The sequence below is a fragment of the Mycteria americana genome, chromosome 5 (assembly GCF_035582795.1).
Source record: "Mycteria americana isolate JAX WOST 10 ecotype Jacksonville Zoo and Gardens chromosome 5, USCA_MyAme_1.0, whole genome shotgun sequence".
Taxonomy (NCBI): domain Eukaryota; kingdom Metazoa; phylum Chordata; class Aves; order Ciconiiformes; family Ciconiidae; genus Mycteria; species Mycteria americana.
In genome coordinates this window covers 58,353,584-58,370,440 of record NC_134369.1, presented here as the reverse complement: position 1 = coordinate 58,370,440, position 16,857 = coordinate 58,353,584, and the positions used below count along the sequence as shown (strand labels likewise).

The 16,857-nt window shown below is 34.8% G+C and overlaps 1 protein-coding gene across 8 annotated transcripts in view; it reads right to left on the bottom strand.

The window, feature by feature from the left end:
- Positions 1–380: 380 nt before the first annotated feature.
- PAPOLA (poly(A) polymerase alpha) overlaps positions 381–16,857 on the bottom strand; it is a 46,043-nt gene continuing 29,566 nt past the window's right edge. For 4 of the 8 annotated variants that reach the window (XM_075503549.1, XM_075503548.1, XM_075503542.1 and 1 more), the window contains 10 exons: positions 16,448–16,501; positions 15,558–15,677; positions 13,754–13,863; positions 10,837–10,958; positions 9,013–9,155; positions 7,574–7,674; positions 5,751–5,971; positions 5,286–5,351; positions 3,553–3,627; positions 381–1,367 (listed from right to left, as the gene is read on the bottom strand). In XM_075503549.1, the coding sequence (XP_075359664.1) occupies positions 1,272–1,367; positions 3,553–3,627; positions 5,286–5,351; positions 5,751–5,971; positions 7,574–7,674; positions 9,013–9,155; positions 10,837–10,958; positions 13,754–13,863; positions 15,558–15,677; positions 16,448–16,501 (1,108 nt within the window). In that variant the 3' untranslated portion in view covers positions 381–1,271. Of the gene's footprint in view, positions 1,368–3,285; positions 3,355–3,552; positions 3,628–5,285; positions 5,352–5,750; positions 5,972–7,573; positions 7,675–9,012; positions 9,156–10,836; positions 10,959–13,753; positions 13,864–15,557; positions 15,678–16,447; positions 16,502–16,857 lie in introns of all 8 variants that reach the window. The other 4 variants (XM_075503552.1, XM_075503546.1, XM_075503545.1 and 1 more) reach the window with 4 other exon arrangements.

The following is a 16,857-nucleotide window of genomic DNA, read 5'->3' as shown; positions in this document are numbered from 1 at the left end:
TTTTTTGATAGGACTACAAGAACAAAAAATAGGAGTAAGAGAGCTTACTAGATGTCAAGTGCTTACTAGAAATATGATTTTTAAAAATTTAATGTTGTTCAGTATGTAAAACTATTTCTGATGAGCCATCTAAAAATAAAAAGGTTAAAATTCTTAGGGAAAAATCTTTTTGCCTTTATTTAAAATTTGAAGCTTTTTAATGCATACAGGACTTTTATGGAGTGTACAAAAATCATCTTATATTTAGTGATTCAAAGGCCATCAAGACAGGTGTTATATTTCACAGGCACGCAATTTTTACTTAAAACACTTTAGTCATGGGACAAAATTTTGAATTTGTGCCTACAGGCCACAAGATATTACGATTACGTAAGGGGCAGGGGGAACACAAATGAGGGTCTGGCTTTTTCTTGTTTTATATAAATAACTATTGTCCTATATGGTGCATACAAGCTGCAAAAAAACAAAACAAAACAACAACAAAAAAAAAACCACCAACATTAAACGCAAAAGCTTTTCCCAAGAAATAAAAGGATCAAAAAGGAAATAAGGAGTTTGATTAGCTCAAAGGAAAGTTTATTTGCTGTTTGATTGCTGATCTGTATGCACCTTAAAACAATCCTATAAATAAAAGTAGACCACATCTTAATCATGTCCCACCAATACCAAAACTTCCCAATTACTTCCTCAACATGTGTCTTATAACCTCAAGATTTGACATTTCAATTTAAAGGCTTACTACTGCTTGATGGCAGTTGAACTAGATATACTATATACTTTGTTTTCAATGTATAGTATATCATAGAACGTCATCCAATTTGCAGATTACTACTATTGAAGAAATTCTTCAATAAAACAAAAGTGTATCAGCTGAAGATCTAAAATTAGTCATACTCCAATAAAAAAAGTACATAAAAGTGCATTTAAGGGATTCTTATGCCAGTTTTATCTCAATTTTGAAACAATGCAAACAAATTCAATCAGAATGTCAAATATGGCTACAAATAGTGTTCATGTTCTTAAAGGCAGTAATCCTTCGAAATATTTAATGCAACTGTTGCTAACACATTAATTGTACTCCTGGCTTCACATACTAACCTGGACTTCCAATCAAGTGGTGATTTTAGCCCAGAAAGGGAAGTGCACAAAATATACCTAAATCCATTTGCGATCGTGTTCTAGTCTTGCACCCTCCGTTCTCCTTTTTTTCTAGCATTAGAAGACAACAGGTTGAGTTGGCAGATACTGTTTATGGACCCCTGAGGTTGTTTTTACCGGTTCAATCTCAGTTTTATTGAATTCTTGATAACAGGAATAGGATTTGCAGGGAGAGCAGGGATATCTGAAAGGTCTGTACTGGGTGTTTTCTGAAAAGAAAAGAAGTTTGGTTGTATTTTAATGCTGTAAATATCAAAAGAAAAATATTGTAGTAATTGGCACTAACTTTCAAAAACAAGATCTTTAGAAGAGTTTTTAAGAATATAGCAAGATAAGGATAATTACAAATTATAAATATAGAAGCAGATATTTCCTTTGCCTACACAGTCATTATTAAGGAAAATTTGTACAAGAGTCTTTCATAGTATGCATTTCCTTTTTCGACAACTGCAAGAAATTAGGAAGTGCTGCAGATAAAGCTGAGCTTATTAATAACCTGTATTATAATAAAACATAATATCCACATAATAAGGGTGCTTGATCAGTGACATCTGCTATCTAGTCTACATTTAGTACTTAAAAATTCCTTTGAACAATTCAGTGTTAAGCCTCAGCCCCTTACAGATGAATGATGAAAAACTGTCCCCAATGCAAATATGTGTCTTCACACATTTATATTTCAGACTGTTTAAAAGCTCTTTACAGCCAAATTTCCAACTTTTCATAATGGTTTAGGTCTACATGGAAAACATACTATTAACTCTAAAACAGTGCTATATGACTGCATTAAGAATTTCACCTTGAAAATAATCTGAACACTTTTTTCTTGCTTAAGACTTAAATCCTATTCAGCAAAACTCTATCTAAAGCCAAATAAAGGAAAACACAGAAAAGGAACACTCGCAAGATTCAGTGTGATTCATTAATTTCTCACATGCTTAACAAGCCTCTATTCTTTTTTGTTTTGTTTTGTTGTTTGGGTTTGTTTGTTTGGTTTTTTACTTTTGAACTGTTTCTCTTCCACTTCGGCAGATTATTTGACATCACAATAACCCAGTTATTATGCATTACTTCCCATGATTTGTCAGAAAGTGTTTTCTTATGTTATAAACGTTCAAAATTAATATAAGGTACATTTGATACATGGGAAAAATTGCATTAAAATGACTGCTCTTAATCGTTGTTTTATTAAAAAGAAATCAACCAAGTTAACACTGACTGATACGGTAGCAAAGCACAATGCAACAAGGACTCAGGGCAAAATAGTTTTGACCTCCCACCTCCCCCTGGTCCCCAGTAGCCCACTCTGGTTGGTGCTGACCTGCAGTTTAACATGCTTCTATTTTCTGCAACATGAGCAGTGTTTTAAACAAAGCCAACAAGAAAACTGAAAAATGACAGAAGAGGCCCACCATTCTTTTGCAATTTCCAGATTACTTTCGCTAAAGTAACAACTACTCAATTTGTAAAAGCAACAAAGCTTTATATAATCATCCCTCAACAATAGGTGAAATAAACTTGGTGTACTAAATGATCTACAAATTTCCCTGAAGTAGTTTAGAGTGCCCATGTAACATCTAGAGTTTTTGCCAAACAATTTTGGTACCTTTATTCGGTACTGCTCATATAGTTCAAAAGGTCTGATAACAAATACCATTAATGCTGTTGCAATATATCTCCATTTTCAATCAATACATTTACTACACATAATTTAATGAGTAAAGTGTGCATAAAATGCTTTGTGATAGTGAAACTTGAATCAGTAGAGCACTAAGAGAAGATTAAAAATGCTAGTAAAGACAAAGATGTGTTCTCTAAAAGTTGTTACAATATTAGGAACAAAAATTTAAGTGAATGCCACAGAATTCTTAACTTAATGTCTATTTTTCCAATGCTCCTTACACTTGTAATACCTGCAGTGAAGCAACACAGATGACTAATGAATTATAAGATTACAACTTCTCTCTCTCTCTCACGCCAAACATCAGAATCTGAAGTTACATTTCAGACATTCTCAACCTCTACCAGGATATCTTTGAGCAGCAGCTATTTAAAGCATTTGTTTCCTTGTTAGAAAGGATTATTCTGTGATGTGCAAAGCACAAAGGAATAAACTGAGCCCCTTACTTTGAAGGCACAATTCAGAAGAGCGAATCCAGCTTCGGTCAGTTTGTATGGCAAGCCATACATGTTTAGCTACAATGCACATTCAATAAGATCAATGACCATCTAAAACACAAAAATTGTGACAGTAACAACAAGCAGTTTTCCATACAATGGATTTATATTAAAAATTATACATTTATTTTTAACATCTGGACTCATTTTAATTTCAATGTTTTCACCACAGATTAGCACACACACACACACAGGTGTTATTTTTAAAAACAGTACCTGAGGAGCTTGCAGAGAAGTTGTCTGAACAGTTTCTGTTTGAGAATTAACATTCACTTCTGTCTCAAGTTGCTCCTAAAAAACCAAAAGCATCGACACAGTTACACCACTTCCAATTATAAAAGCTATTTATACAGAACTCCATTAACCAGAATGCCTTAAGTTGTGCATATACAGCAAAAGAAAAAAAGGCAAGTATCGGTACTTGCTGCATTGGTACCCTTCCTTTTCTAATACAGAAATCACCACACTAGAGAATGTTCTGCTGATTAGGAATTTGACATCCACACAAGTTACATCACTTCTCAGTTGTCACTTCTATAACCACTTAACGCCTTTTATACAGAATCCTATAGGAAAACATTGCATGTCATTCAACTCATTAAAGACAAAAAGTGTAGTATCAGGGACGACCATGTGAAAAGCTACTGAATTTGTTGCAAATTCAACTGCTTTTCCACTCCTTTCACCATTCTGCCAGAAAAGTTTTCCTGCTACTTTAATGGGTTGAATCAGCTTTCTGGATGAGCAGATGAATGTTAGAGGCAGTTTTTCCGGCAAAACAGTGGGACTGCATGGCTAAAGCAGAACAGTGGCACATTCTCATTTTAATGAAAACAGCCTGTTAGTTAAAACTGTACCATTTAGTAAACCTAACAAAAAGGCATGCATTTCAATGGAGAAAAACCTACGTTTATGTTAAAGAAGTTCATTCCTCCATTTCCTTCCATGCATATTGAGGACATAAGATTTCGAAGAGACTGACAATAAAAGCTGACAGGATTACCTATGTCTTTTATAATGATCGGTATCCAGAGGATCTATTTTCAATGTTAGGATTAAATGTTTACATGCATTTCTGCCTTCACCTGTCTTGAGTTCAAAGGGATTTCAAGGTGACTACATGACAAGATATAATTCCTTACTTAAGTGTGTGGAAACTATAAACCAAAGCACTTAAACACTTTAACAGATATTTTAATTTCTTGGCATATTTTCCAGCGTATTCCAAAGACAACAGAACGTGCCCTATAAAAACTGTATACGCCCAAGTGGAGAGCTGCTATCATAAGGCTAAAGACAGACTTTCACCCTTTCTGTTCACCAATAAGCAGAAAAATTGTATGCTAAATTACAAGATACTGGAGGGGGACGCTTGAATCTCTGGAAGTCCCCAAAAGGTATGCTGTAGCTTCATACAATAATTTCACTATCAGAAAAGATTTATTTACCATCATATGATTTTTTTGGTTTTTTAAATCTAAAAAGCGAACAAGGTAGCACCTGGCTTCGGGATTCTCAGCCCAACATGCAAAAATCCCAATGGAATACATAGGACAACTGTTCTTTAGCTAAGTAACATACATAGAGTTCAGGATGCAGGCAAAGCAAGGCATATCGACACATCCCTGATACAATTTAACAAATTTAAATATAAAAATAATCATAAATTTTTTCACTATGCATAACACTGTGTGAACAACCAGCAAAGAAATCACTGTCCTATGTGACCATGGATTCAGACTTAGCTTAGCCTGGCAGTGGGTAATGTACTGCAATTCATTAATACTGACATATACACTGAAAAATAACATAAACTTCGGTATCTTTACTGGAGAGTCTATATTATATCTACAAACACTCTTAGTCATTCCTAGAGGGAAACACAGTAATTTTCACAAGGAAGAGTCCCGATTAAAATACACAAAATTGTATGGTCTAGGCATAGATACCTTCGTTTCCATTTTTTCATGCTCATTCAAATCTATACAGCTAGTATCTTCACTTATTTCATCCTGCTGAAATGCAAACAAACCCAGAAACTATTAAAAATCATAAAAACATATTTTAAAAAAATGAACAAGAAAATAAGGTTGTAAAGTGTTTAAGACAGAACTAGTTGTAAGACTTAACATGTTATACTCTAACAAAAAAATTGCTTTTAAGACAAGAATTTAGAATCTAAGCATTTGTGCTAATGCTGTACATGTGTCACGTGATAAATATCAGCATAATAAAAAACCACTAACACCTAAGCAAGCTGAATACATAAAGCAGCAATGCAATCAGAGTAGGAAATATACACCACATTTAACAAAATATTTGAAACCTGGAATATGAGAATCAGCACTTCGCAGCTGAAATGAATATTCAAAGTTTTGGGCATTGCTGTGGTATGACCTCAAAATCTCAAATACCTCTTCAATTTTCATTTTCTTGGGAGACTCTTCTTTATGGGGAGAAGATCTCCTTTTCACTACTGTGACAGGGCTAGGCATTTTTGTTGCAACATTTCCTGAAGTTCTTGGTGATGGATTTAATAGATACGCTGAGGAAACAATTCTAGAGATGGTAGGCTTTGGTGGCGGAGAAATGGCTGGTTGTGTGGCAGTTTGAGGAATGCTTTCATTTGAAGTACCTATGGATAAAAAATTTAAAAAGCTTCAACAAGATGAGTTGACACAACCGCTTCAGTTCAATCACTGGTGGTTTTGGTCTCTATTCAAAACCACTGGTATCAAGTAGGCATCAAAGAAGTGGTACAGTTAGTGGTAAAAGCATCATGTTTGGAACAGCAGGTGTGCATACAAAGCACAGTTTAAGTTTCAAAGTAATTCAGAGAGACAGCTCCTGCACCAGATACAGGGTAGCCATGTCAGTGACACTCTGCTTGGTCTAATTAACCCTGCTTAACAGCAGGGTATACTAGCCCAGACAGAGCTCTGTGCTAATACAACTATATTATTCTTGGTACCCAAAGAAGTTTTAGTGTTTCTGTACTCAGCCGTACATATGCATTGCCAAAGACTGCCTTAATCAAATCCAAGAGCAATCTGATACTCCCTTTGTCACTCAAACATGAAGTTTATTGTTTCTCAGGCTCAGAGTAAGCAATGACAGATACGAAGTCACCACAGAGCATCAGATAAAGATCTGACATTCCATACAACTTTTTGAAAAATGCTCCATATGACAAAGCTCTACCTCATCAATTGCCTACCTCAAACCAATAAGAGCACATAGGGAGATGCTCCAGGATGAGGAAAATTACACTGAGGAAATTTTTAATTAATAACTAATCAGATGACTGCTTTTGATTAACCAAAATACAAGAATTAACAACTTCTGATATGCTTCTCAATCTAAAAAACAGCCATGCTATTTAAGGTCCATTTAGTGCTCATGGACAAACTTACTCACATTGATGCACCTGTGACTTACGATAAAAATCAGAGAACAGTAAGACTCCACTGGACCACATGACAGAGTGAAATAAGAGAGATCTCATCTTGAAAGACTAACCAGTTGGTCCCCTCTTCCATCTATCTATTTCTGACTTGCTCCTTGTGTACAGCTAAAAGTTCCACCAAAAAAGAGTAGCTGATTCTGCTAAGTGAACATTTTCACCAGATGCCTTTGTTCTTTCACCAAAAAGTCAACTTCTTAAAATTTTTTTTAAAGTATTAAGTGAAGTGTACTTTTTATTGTAGAAAACATGGAGGATAAAGTCAGCACACACAGTGGGACATATCTGAAAAGACGTCAGTAAGGAGCATGTGTTCTGCTTACATCTGAGCCTTTTTCATTCCCAGAATCAATTTCATGAAGCACAAGGAGCAGGAACATGGGAGCACAGATTACAGACAGTACAGAACCACCTCTTGGGTTTAACTATAAAATGGATTAAAAATACATACAAAAATTGCTCTTCAGACTTTAGATAGTTTTTTCCTCATTTGACCAACTGAACTACAGACCTGCATCAGGTCATCAGAAAACTATTGCTATTGTGAATGGCAAATATAAATCCCTAACAATAAAAGAATAAACAAATATCGCGGCACAAAATATTCCACCATGATTCCCTGAGTCCTAAAAAAGTTAGTTAAATCTGTCTATCAAGGAGAACATGTTACAGCACGGGTTAAGGAAAGACCTCAAACTGGAAGAAAACCTGCTTTATAAAAGTTAACAAAACCCAAAAATCAATAGAAACAATACACTATGCCATTTTCCTTACCCCCTGAGCTTTCACTGGAATTTATTTGTGGCACAGTGACTTCAGAAGCCTGTATGTTGGTCACAGATGCTGCTGTTACAGCTGGCGCAGGACTGCTTCTGCTAAAAAGAAAAACGATGAAATGCTGAACATTAGTAAAGCTATGGTGCTATATGATCCACCTTTCATCACGTCATATGCATAGCCAGTAACCATAGCTGATAGGCTTTTACCTACATTACAGAGCAGAGCTTATAATACTACATCACAGTAGGAAGACAGAAATGAGCATTGGCAATCTACTATGAAACTTGAGCAATGGAAGCTATTTAAAGTATTTAATCTGAATCACTTCAGAGACAGTTTTTTACACCAGTAAGAAGTTGCATTCAAAAAAGGTAAAAATTAAGGCAATGTCTGCCCAAATAAGGTGCAGGGGAAAATGTAGCAATTATTTTCCTGAAGGATGGAACAAAACCAGTGTAGAACTAGAACGGAAAGTTTGTTTTCAATCTACACACACTATTATGACTATGATCTCAGCCTGGACTTCCCAGCAAAGGCCTGGGATTTCACATGACCAAAAAAATTGTTTTTCATTTTCGAGAAACAGGGAAGCAGTATGTGCCTAAAATCAACGCAGGGCAATTTCCACTTCAAGTGTGACATCCTAGATATCATAGACTTGTTTTAATAGCATGGTCAGTGGCATCAACTATTGAAAATCATTTGCCAAGGAACACTAAAAGAGCACTTGTCAAAAGGAAAAAGTTTAGTGAACTTAAGTATTTTATTCTACACAACATCCTATAATACACAACTAATACTGCACAATTGTAGGAGATTGACATTAACTTCTCAATGTATCAAATGGACAAACATGAGACTCTTGAAAGAGAGAGTAGAATTCATTTTACTTGGGCAAATTGAAGTTTAGATAGGAAAAGACTTAATACAGAAAGTTAGGATTAAGATAAACATTAATATGTACACTTTGAAAATACAATGGAAAATTATGTTCCTAAGCTTAATTTGCATAGATATCATCAGTAATAGCAGTAGCACTACTGATTTCCCACAGAAAGCCTAAACTTCTCTACTGTCTCACATTTTGATCCAAAACTCACATAACTCTTCCTCACTCTCACACCTCGATGTCCTGCTCACTACCCCTCACAGCCTCCTACTGCAGTGTCCCCAAGTTTTTATACCACCTTGTTCTTCTAAGCATCTTTACCCAACTCTATAATTCCTCATCTGAAGTCCAATGCCATGCTTCCTATACCCTAAATTTAGCCCTGCTCTAGTGCTCAAACTGGAAATAAGAATGTCTGCAAGCTCCAGTTTGGAACATTCACACCTTGATAACTGTAGTATCTTGCGCATGCAGTATTTGCTATGCTTTTAACACAAGTAATTCAGGAACAGAAAGCAGCAACAAGACTGAAAGTCTTCATTACCCCTGAGAACTTCCAGAACTGTTCAATGGACTCGTCTTCATAGCACTAGTAGGCGAAGGCACAGATGTGCTGTTATCGCTGTCCATAGATAAGTCTAGGCTGCTGTCATTCAGAGCTGTCAACCTGATCCCTTCTGTCGAATGCTGCAATCCACAAGACAAAAGAAAATTACATTAGTCCTATTAAGGGCTTAAAAATCAAAGATTCAAATGATGTAATATTTCAGTTATGCAAAATGTTAGCTGTTACATTTGTGAAGAAAAAAGAAATGAGAGGTGATTTAACAGTGATGAGCTTCCACCATGAACTAAGCATGTATGTGTACCTCAAATGCAGTTAAATTTAAGTACATTTTTAGAAAAAAGCACCCTGAAAGTAGGAGTATTTGAAAACGCAAAACATAAATGGACAATTTTCAAATCCTTTTACATGTAAATAATCCACTATCCCATCACTACAAGCATTTACATTTTGACGTTCACAATTCAGGTACAGATTTGTCTGAACCAATGAGGTTCAAAAACATAAGATGAACTGTTATGATATTTAGTGACTGTATTTTCAGCTTTATTTCAAGTTTCTTCGTTTTTGTGGGCTTATAGATACTGCTTTCATTAACTTCAAAGTAACACTGATGTACACCAAAACCACAATTAATACAAAGAAATTAAAGACTGATTTGAACTCAGACAGTCAGTGGAAAAGAAAAACCCTCCTCTGACACAGTACTACTTAAAGAGATGCATTACTTAATATTCACCACTATCCTCTGAAACATATTACAGATTTACACTTGGTTTCAATACAAGATTTCCTATTCTTTAAAAAAGCAGTTAATACAAAACAGCTACAGTAATAAAGCATGTTATTCAGATATACCTAAAACAGAGTATGTAACAGTGGTTTAGCTATTCACAAAAACAAGCAAACCTGTATTGCTCTCAGATTAAGCTAACACAAAGAAGCAGGGATTTTGAAATACAGACTAAATTGTTAAATTCAATTTTCCACCCCCTTCTTTCTGCCTCCACTGAAAGTAAATCACATCCAACACAACAGCTTAATTAAAAATTTTGCTACCATTCTCATGGATGGCCACACAGGTAAACTATAAATTGAGGGAGAAAATAACCCTAGCTAGGCAACGGGCAACTTCCTGATATCAAAACTGTCATTTCAATCTTTTACTCTTAATTAAAAAGAGTATACAATACCACAAGCTGCCAATTTGCAGGCTGAAGAATACTTTCCTTCAAATTACCCTCAAAGTATTCAACCTCAGTTACAGCAACACACTACCATCTTACATACAAAAAGGCAGCAACAAGTTCAACATTCTACTCAACATTCTACTCAAGCCATTTCATGACTTGCAATTTTACATTTAGGAGACTTACAGGAAAATCTAAGTAATAACAACTTAAGAGGAAAAAGCTGGAGAGATAGCAAGAATTGCTTGACTGATTGTTCTATTGGTATTGTTACAGATGCTTCCTCTAGGCGACCTGCATGTTAAAATAGCAGGAGAGCTTTAAAACCTTATTATTACACTGTTTTAAAGCTGTTTAGTTTAGGAAGGCCAACAAAATACGATATTTCAGCCAGACCTGAAGATACTATCCATGTTGTTGATATTCTGAGAAATCTAGTATTATATTTAGTGCATTTGGTAATACTGCTACTGTCAAATGAGATCACATTGCTTATACAGGTAAAACTAAGCTTTCAAAATGTGATTTTAGTTCATTGATTAGTAAATCTAAAAAGCTGAGAAATCATTTCTCAATGGCATTTTTATTGCTCTCAAATATTAGTCAAGTTTACCTTTTTCCTCTTCTGAAGCACGTGATTAGGTAGCAGTTGGTGAAGTTGCTTACGTTTCACATGCCTTGCAGCAATCTTCATATCCATCTCAAACATCTTGCTGTTTATTGCTTGCCTATAAACTACACAATTAGAATAACATTAAGACATATTGAAGCATTTTGCAAAGTCCACTTACTTGTCCAGGCAGAAACAATTCGCATTTCAGAACATTTATTACCCTCAAGAACAAGCATAGCATTTCCTCATTCTGGAGGAAGAAAGTGAACTGCCTACTATGCCAGCACTGATAGTACAAACACTAAAATGTTACTTTGGAAACAGGTGACCTGTTTTCCAAAAAAAAATACCTTGCAAGCACACAGTTCTCTAAGCTATATTGTTAACAAGTTTTAACAGTGACAGCTCTGAAGTGAATTCTTCATTTCATCTCAAAGGGACTAAAGATAGAAATAAGATTTCCTCATAAGAATTACAGTATTTACATAAAACTATTTTCTTCACAGTAGATTCAGTTTTTATTTATGCAGCTCCTACAACAAATGGGTTCTAATTCAGGAGTTTACTGCTTGTGTGCCAGCTAATATATTACAAATCATTCTGGCAACTCGGATACCACTACGTTTTTATACAAAGGTGATTTATGTTTGGTTTTTTTTCTGCTGTGTTTTGGGTTTTTTTGGTTGGTTTGCTTTGGGTTTGGGTTTTTTTTGTTTGTTTTCTGTTTTTTTGGTTTTTTTTTTTTTTTTTTTTTTTTTTTTTTTAAATTATGTCTACTATAATGAGCTATTTCTCTTCACCTCAGAACATTTACTTCTGGTGAGTCAACACAGTTCGTGCTAGTAAAGGAACTACACTACAACCCAACATCTTGGGTTCAAGTAAAGCCAGGTAAAAATGAAGAATTTGTTGTTCTTTCACACGGACGTCCTATACAATGTTGGACAAAGCTGCGGCAGACGCATGAATAAAAAAAAAATTGTTCTGTAGATCTTAAATACAAAAACTTAAGAGGTATCTCTCTTATTCACTGTTTATTCTACAAACATTAAGGAATCTCATTGAAAAGGCTGTGAACGTGTAATTAAAAAGCTGTTAAGAGACAGACACACAAAGAGCTCAGTGAATACTGCATATTAAAGAGCCTACAACACTAATTCTTGGTATTGAAGAAGCTCATAAAGCCTCTGTGTAAAATATCATACAAGTTACAGTTAAGGTAGGGGCACGCTCAGGAAAGCCAGACGTGGTTAAAGCATTCCATATTCCTGACATTACGTCTTACCAAAGTTTCAATACAAGGAAAACCTAGCCCGCTCTTCATGGCTCTCTTCCTCCCCCTGCTCCCACTAAAAAGCAAGCTATTCCCCAATTTCACTCTTGAAAATGCTTTGGTAGTTGTCATAAGATCTTAGGATCTATTCCAAAAGACAGGGCGAACAGAAGTTTTCGGGATGGGTTAAAAACAATGAAGACAGACCCACGTTAACTTGAGATGACACAGAAACGCACAGCACACAAACAGAAATTGTTTGCTAGTTGGTTACTTTTGGAAGTGTATTTACAAATTGAACAAAAAACTATGCATCACAGTCTACAATGATTTTGATGAAATGCTACTTCATTCAGAATTGAGTATGTTTAGACAAATTTAGTGAATGTAGTGCAAGTAAATCAGATTCAAAAATCATAACTGCAAGTTTTAGTATTTTCATACCAAAAACCTGACAAGTACACTATTGAAATATCTGTTTATAAACAATAAAAGACCTGAGAAACTGTAATTCATAGATTCCTTTACTCCTTCAAAGCAGCAGCCAAGCTATTATGCTTTTTCTAAATTCTCAAAAATTAGGATGATATGTCTATAGTTTCACCTTCACCACTTACAATCAAAAGGAATATTCCATCTCTCAAGAAGATAAAAATCCCTTTGACTGAAAAAGGCATATATATATGTACACACACACACAGACCCCCCACTGTAGCTATATATGACAATAAAGAACTTTCAAACCTTGGCATGATTTACTTAAAAATATATATGTATATTTGTATTATATTCACTCAATACACCCACACCGCATGGGTGGAGGTGTACAATTTCCTCACTTCCAGTCTTACTGAGTCTTAGAAATACAGAGACCAGGGTTGCCTTAGGTAGCACTTGAACCTATTCCTTTAACTCTGTAAACATGTAATACTTGAGCCTTAACTCCCATTTGTTTAAAAAAGATATTGCAAATTTATTAGATAAGCCTGTCAAACATACTGTCAAACATCCTTTCTTCATCTTAGACTGTGGAGTGTCACACTCTCCAGCTGTTACCAGTTCTTTGCTTACAAATTTCTTATGCATGTTCTATATTATTTTCGTGAATCAAAAAGTAAACACCGGAAAAAGCAAAAACGTTTCTTGTACTGAGTGTTGGACATGAAAGTAAAAGTTACTGAACCAACTAGCTAGTATGAAATGCCATGGAATAAAAGGCATTTTGTTCCAGAGTCTACTAGATGCTCAGCTTTAATCCACTGATAAATTCAGTTTCAACAAGTAATAAACTATACACATATTGTCAAAATGAGGTTAGGCTAGGTAGCTTGCATATGATAACCAGTTTGTCTGTTTAATAAAGATCACAATATAATGTACCATTTTTAGTAAGATCCGAAAGATCTGTATGCATCATTTTAATCAGTTTTAATGAAAACAAACTGAAAATTATTAGTCTGAAGTGTCTAGAAGCATTAAAACTCATTAAAACTGTATTTCATTAAATAACACCCTAACTCCTTAGCTGAATCCTTCATTCTATGTCTAGATACAATTCTACTACTGAAACATACCACATTATGAACAAAGACAATAACTTCAACAAGTTTATTAATACCAGAACATCTAGAAAGCTAAACTCACCTGTGTCTGTGAAAGACTGAATGTCGTAGGTAAGATCAACACTTAAATTTTCAGAATTTTCGGTTTTCTTAAACACCAACCCAATCACCCACATTGTACGGTACTCTTCCCTGGAAAATTTTACATAAAACAGTCATATAATACTGACAGAAGAACTGAATAATAAGCTATCTGCTGCAATAGACAACAGTTGTACATTTTAGCTCCACTAGCAATGGGGAGCTAGCCATAGAAAGACAAAAATCAAAGGTGACTTAACGACATTCCCTTTTCATTCGCAATGCAAAATAAGTCATGAAACACTGACACATCTATCTCCAGCAAACTTAATGAACTAAGATCCTCAGTAGATTACTTCATTCAACTGTGCTTCTGTATAGATTTTCTCATTTTTAGGAGTTACAACTAGCCATCGCAACTGTAAAGGAAATAGATTTGAAAGATGACAGATTTTCAGCACCTGATCCTGAAAGTAGTTAGAATCTATTCCCTGACTAAATAACTTCCATTTTGCCACCTAAACTTGTCTTCAACTCTCAAATTTCTTAGCTGTAACTCACCAAAAAGTGCAGTTTTCAGGTAAGAAGAGCCTCCCTTTGACAGTTCACCTTCACATAATATACATGGAAGATGAACAATTATATTCTATTACAGAATATAGTGTAATACTTCTATAGCAGCTCAAGACATTTAATGTTTTAATTCAAATGTCTCTTCCCTATAAGACTATTTCAGAAGAACACTGTTTTCCAATCAACCAATGAACAAATTTAGGCAGGCATGTGGAAGAACATACATTGTTTATACAGGGAAAACAAACTTTCCTAAAAGCATTGCCCACATCAAGTCCTCTGAAATAAGAGCTAATTGGAGCCTGTGATTATGCAGGCAGCTGTAGCTGTATTTACCCACTAAAATGGTGCTGACGAGGTACTGCCTGCTTTTGTCCAATTTCACTTGGAACATGCATGTAATCTATGTATATAACTTTCAAAAAAAATGTAGCACCATACTGTCACTTGAAGCAGCTGATGTCTGGAAAAGGCTGTGTGGAAGATAAACAAGGCTTTTCACATTTCCCAGTGAAGACAAAAATTTCTTCCCCATTTTCACGCTTCACACAAAAATATGATTCCTTACAAGTTAATTACAACACTATCTAGAAATCAAATAAAGTCTTAAAAAAAGGCCCACACACCTACAGTCATTGTTTTGAGTGGGGGAGGAAGGGATGGCAGAGAGGTTTAGGATTATATATGTTTTTCAACTCCTTCCCATTTTGAAGTGTTTGGTATTCTCCCACTGTTTCTACATCCCAAGGAATTCTAACATCAGCCATTACCAAGTTTAAATGAAATGCATTCTCAACTGCTAAATCTAACATTAAATGTACTTAGTTACTCAAGGTTTCGGTTCTACTGGGCCTGATGTTCTACCCGATTCACAGTGCTGCCTCATAATTAAAACTGTCTTATCAACTGATACTAGATGCTCAAACAACAGCAGCTAAGTAGCAGTAGCTAACATGAATTACTGGCAAGAAATTACACAATAAATACAGTTATTAGCAAAAATACATTCTTTCCTTAAAGTTATTTTCTGGCTTCAAAACATTCTTATACAGAATAAAGAATATCTAATTTTACAAATAGTACTTAAGAGCTTAAAACAGTTTGCCTTTAGATGTTGTCATTAAAACTTAATCCATTTAAGATTCTATAAAAATACTAGTTTATTTATTAATTAATTGGTATTTTAGCTAAGTTAGTTCCTTGCCATTACATGAAAAAACAGTTTTGCTTACTTGTCAGGATTTTCCTTGGGTGCTGGGAATGACTGTGGATTCACATGAGCCAGTGTAATGAATTCATTCTTCTCCAGGTTTCCGACTAGAATACGGATTTTTGACTCCACCAAGCCCACCCTGCATAAATGTCATTTATTAGCAAGGTCTCATTAATATGAAATAATAGAAGTATCTAACATCATATATCAGGATAAAATCCTCAACATTCTCCTTATACCAATATTTGAGACTACAAATGAACTAGTGCACTATACATGACAGATTAATTCAGATCAATAAACCAAGTGAATGCGTTACAAAAACTAATGCAAGGAAAGCTTAAGAATGCCCTGACGCTCTCATTATGGCCTCATTTTACAAATGGAATTAAATAGCAAGACATTACACATCAAGTAAAAGGCAGTCAGCAAGAAACTCCTACATATTTCTCCAATATTCTTTTTGTTTCAGATTAAAGTTGAAGAAGTTCCCAATATCTGACAATCTTAAAACTTCTCTAATACAAAGAGCAGAAACTAGGGAAAAAATGTATTTTTGTTTTGAGAAATAGTATTTCAAGAAAGTGAAAACATACGTCCTCACACTGCTTATTAAAAAAAGCACCTAAGGCTTAAGAAAATAAGATTTGTGAAGTGAACCTGACAGTGCTGTAAAGCAAAATTCAAGCAACAGCCTTCACTCCCTGGTTCTTCATTTTTACTGTTTTTCAAAAGTGTACCACCTTCATCCATTTAATTTTGAAACACTGAAGCTCCACTTCGTTTCATTAAAAAGATACCAGATACACTAGATATTCCCTTGCATCCAAGGTTGACAGACTTTTGTTTGTTTGGGTTTGTTGTTTGGCATTTTTTGTTTTTCTTTTAAATAGCAAGCATTATACTCACCATTCTAGTCGCTGTTTTTCTGTCGGTGCGCTTGCTAGAAGTACAATATAATGCCTTTGGAGATAAAGACAATATGCTATTCTATTTATACTTCTAAAACTAAACATTCAAACCTTAATATTAAAACTTTGCACTAAGTTCTACATTGCAAACTACAGATTATTAGCTTAAGTATATACCCTATAATAAAATTAAGCATTGTTAAGTAGACAAAGGGGCTATGTCCCCCAAGCGTGTGACTAATGGACTTCTCGAAACATTTCAGATTTTAGGGACATTTGCAACTACACTTTAATAACAGTAACCTTAATAAAAGGCTAGGAATGTAGCACTAGTTGAAACACAGTACAGATATTTCAATACCTAATGAGATTAGGGATTTAACTGACTACTAGAGATTCCTTGCAAGT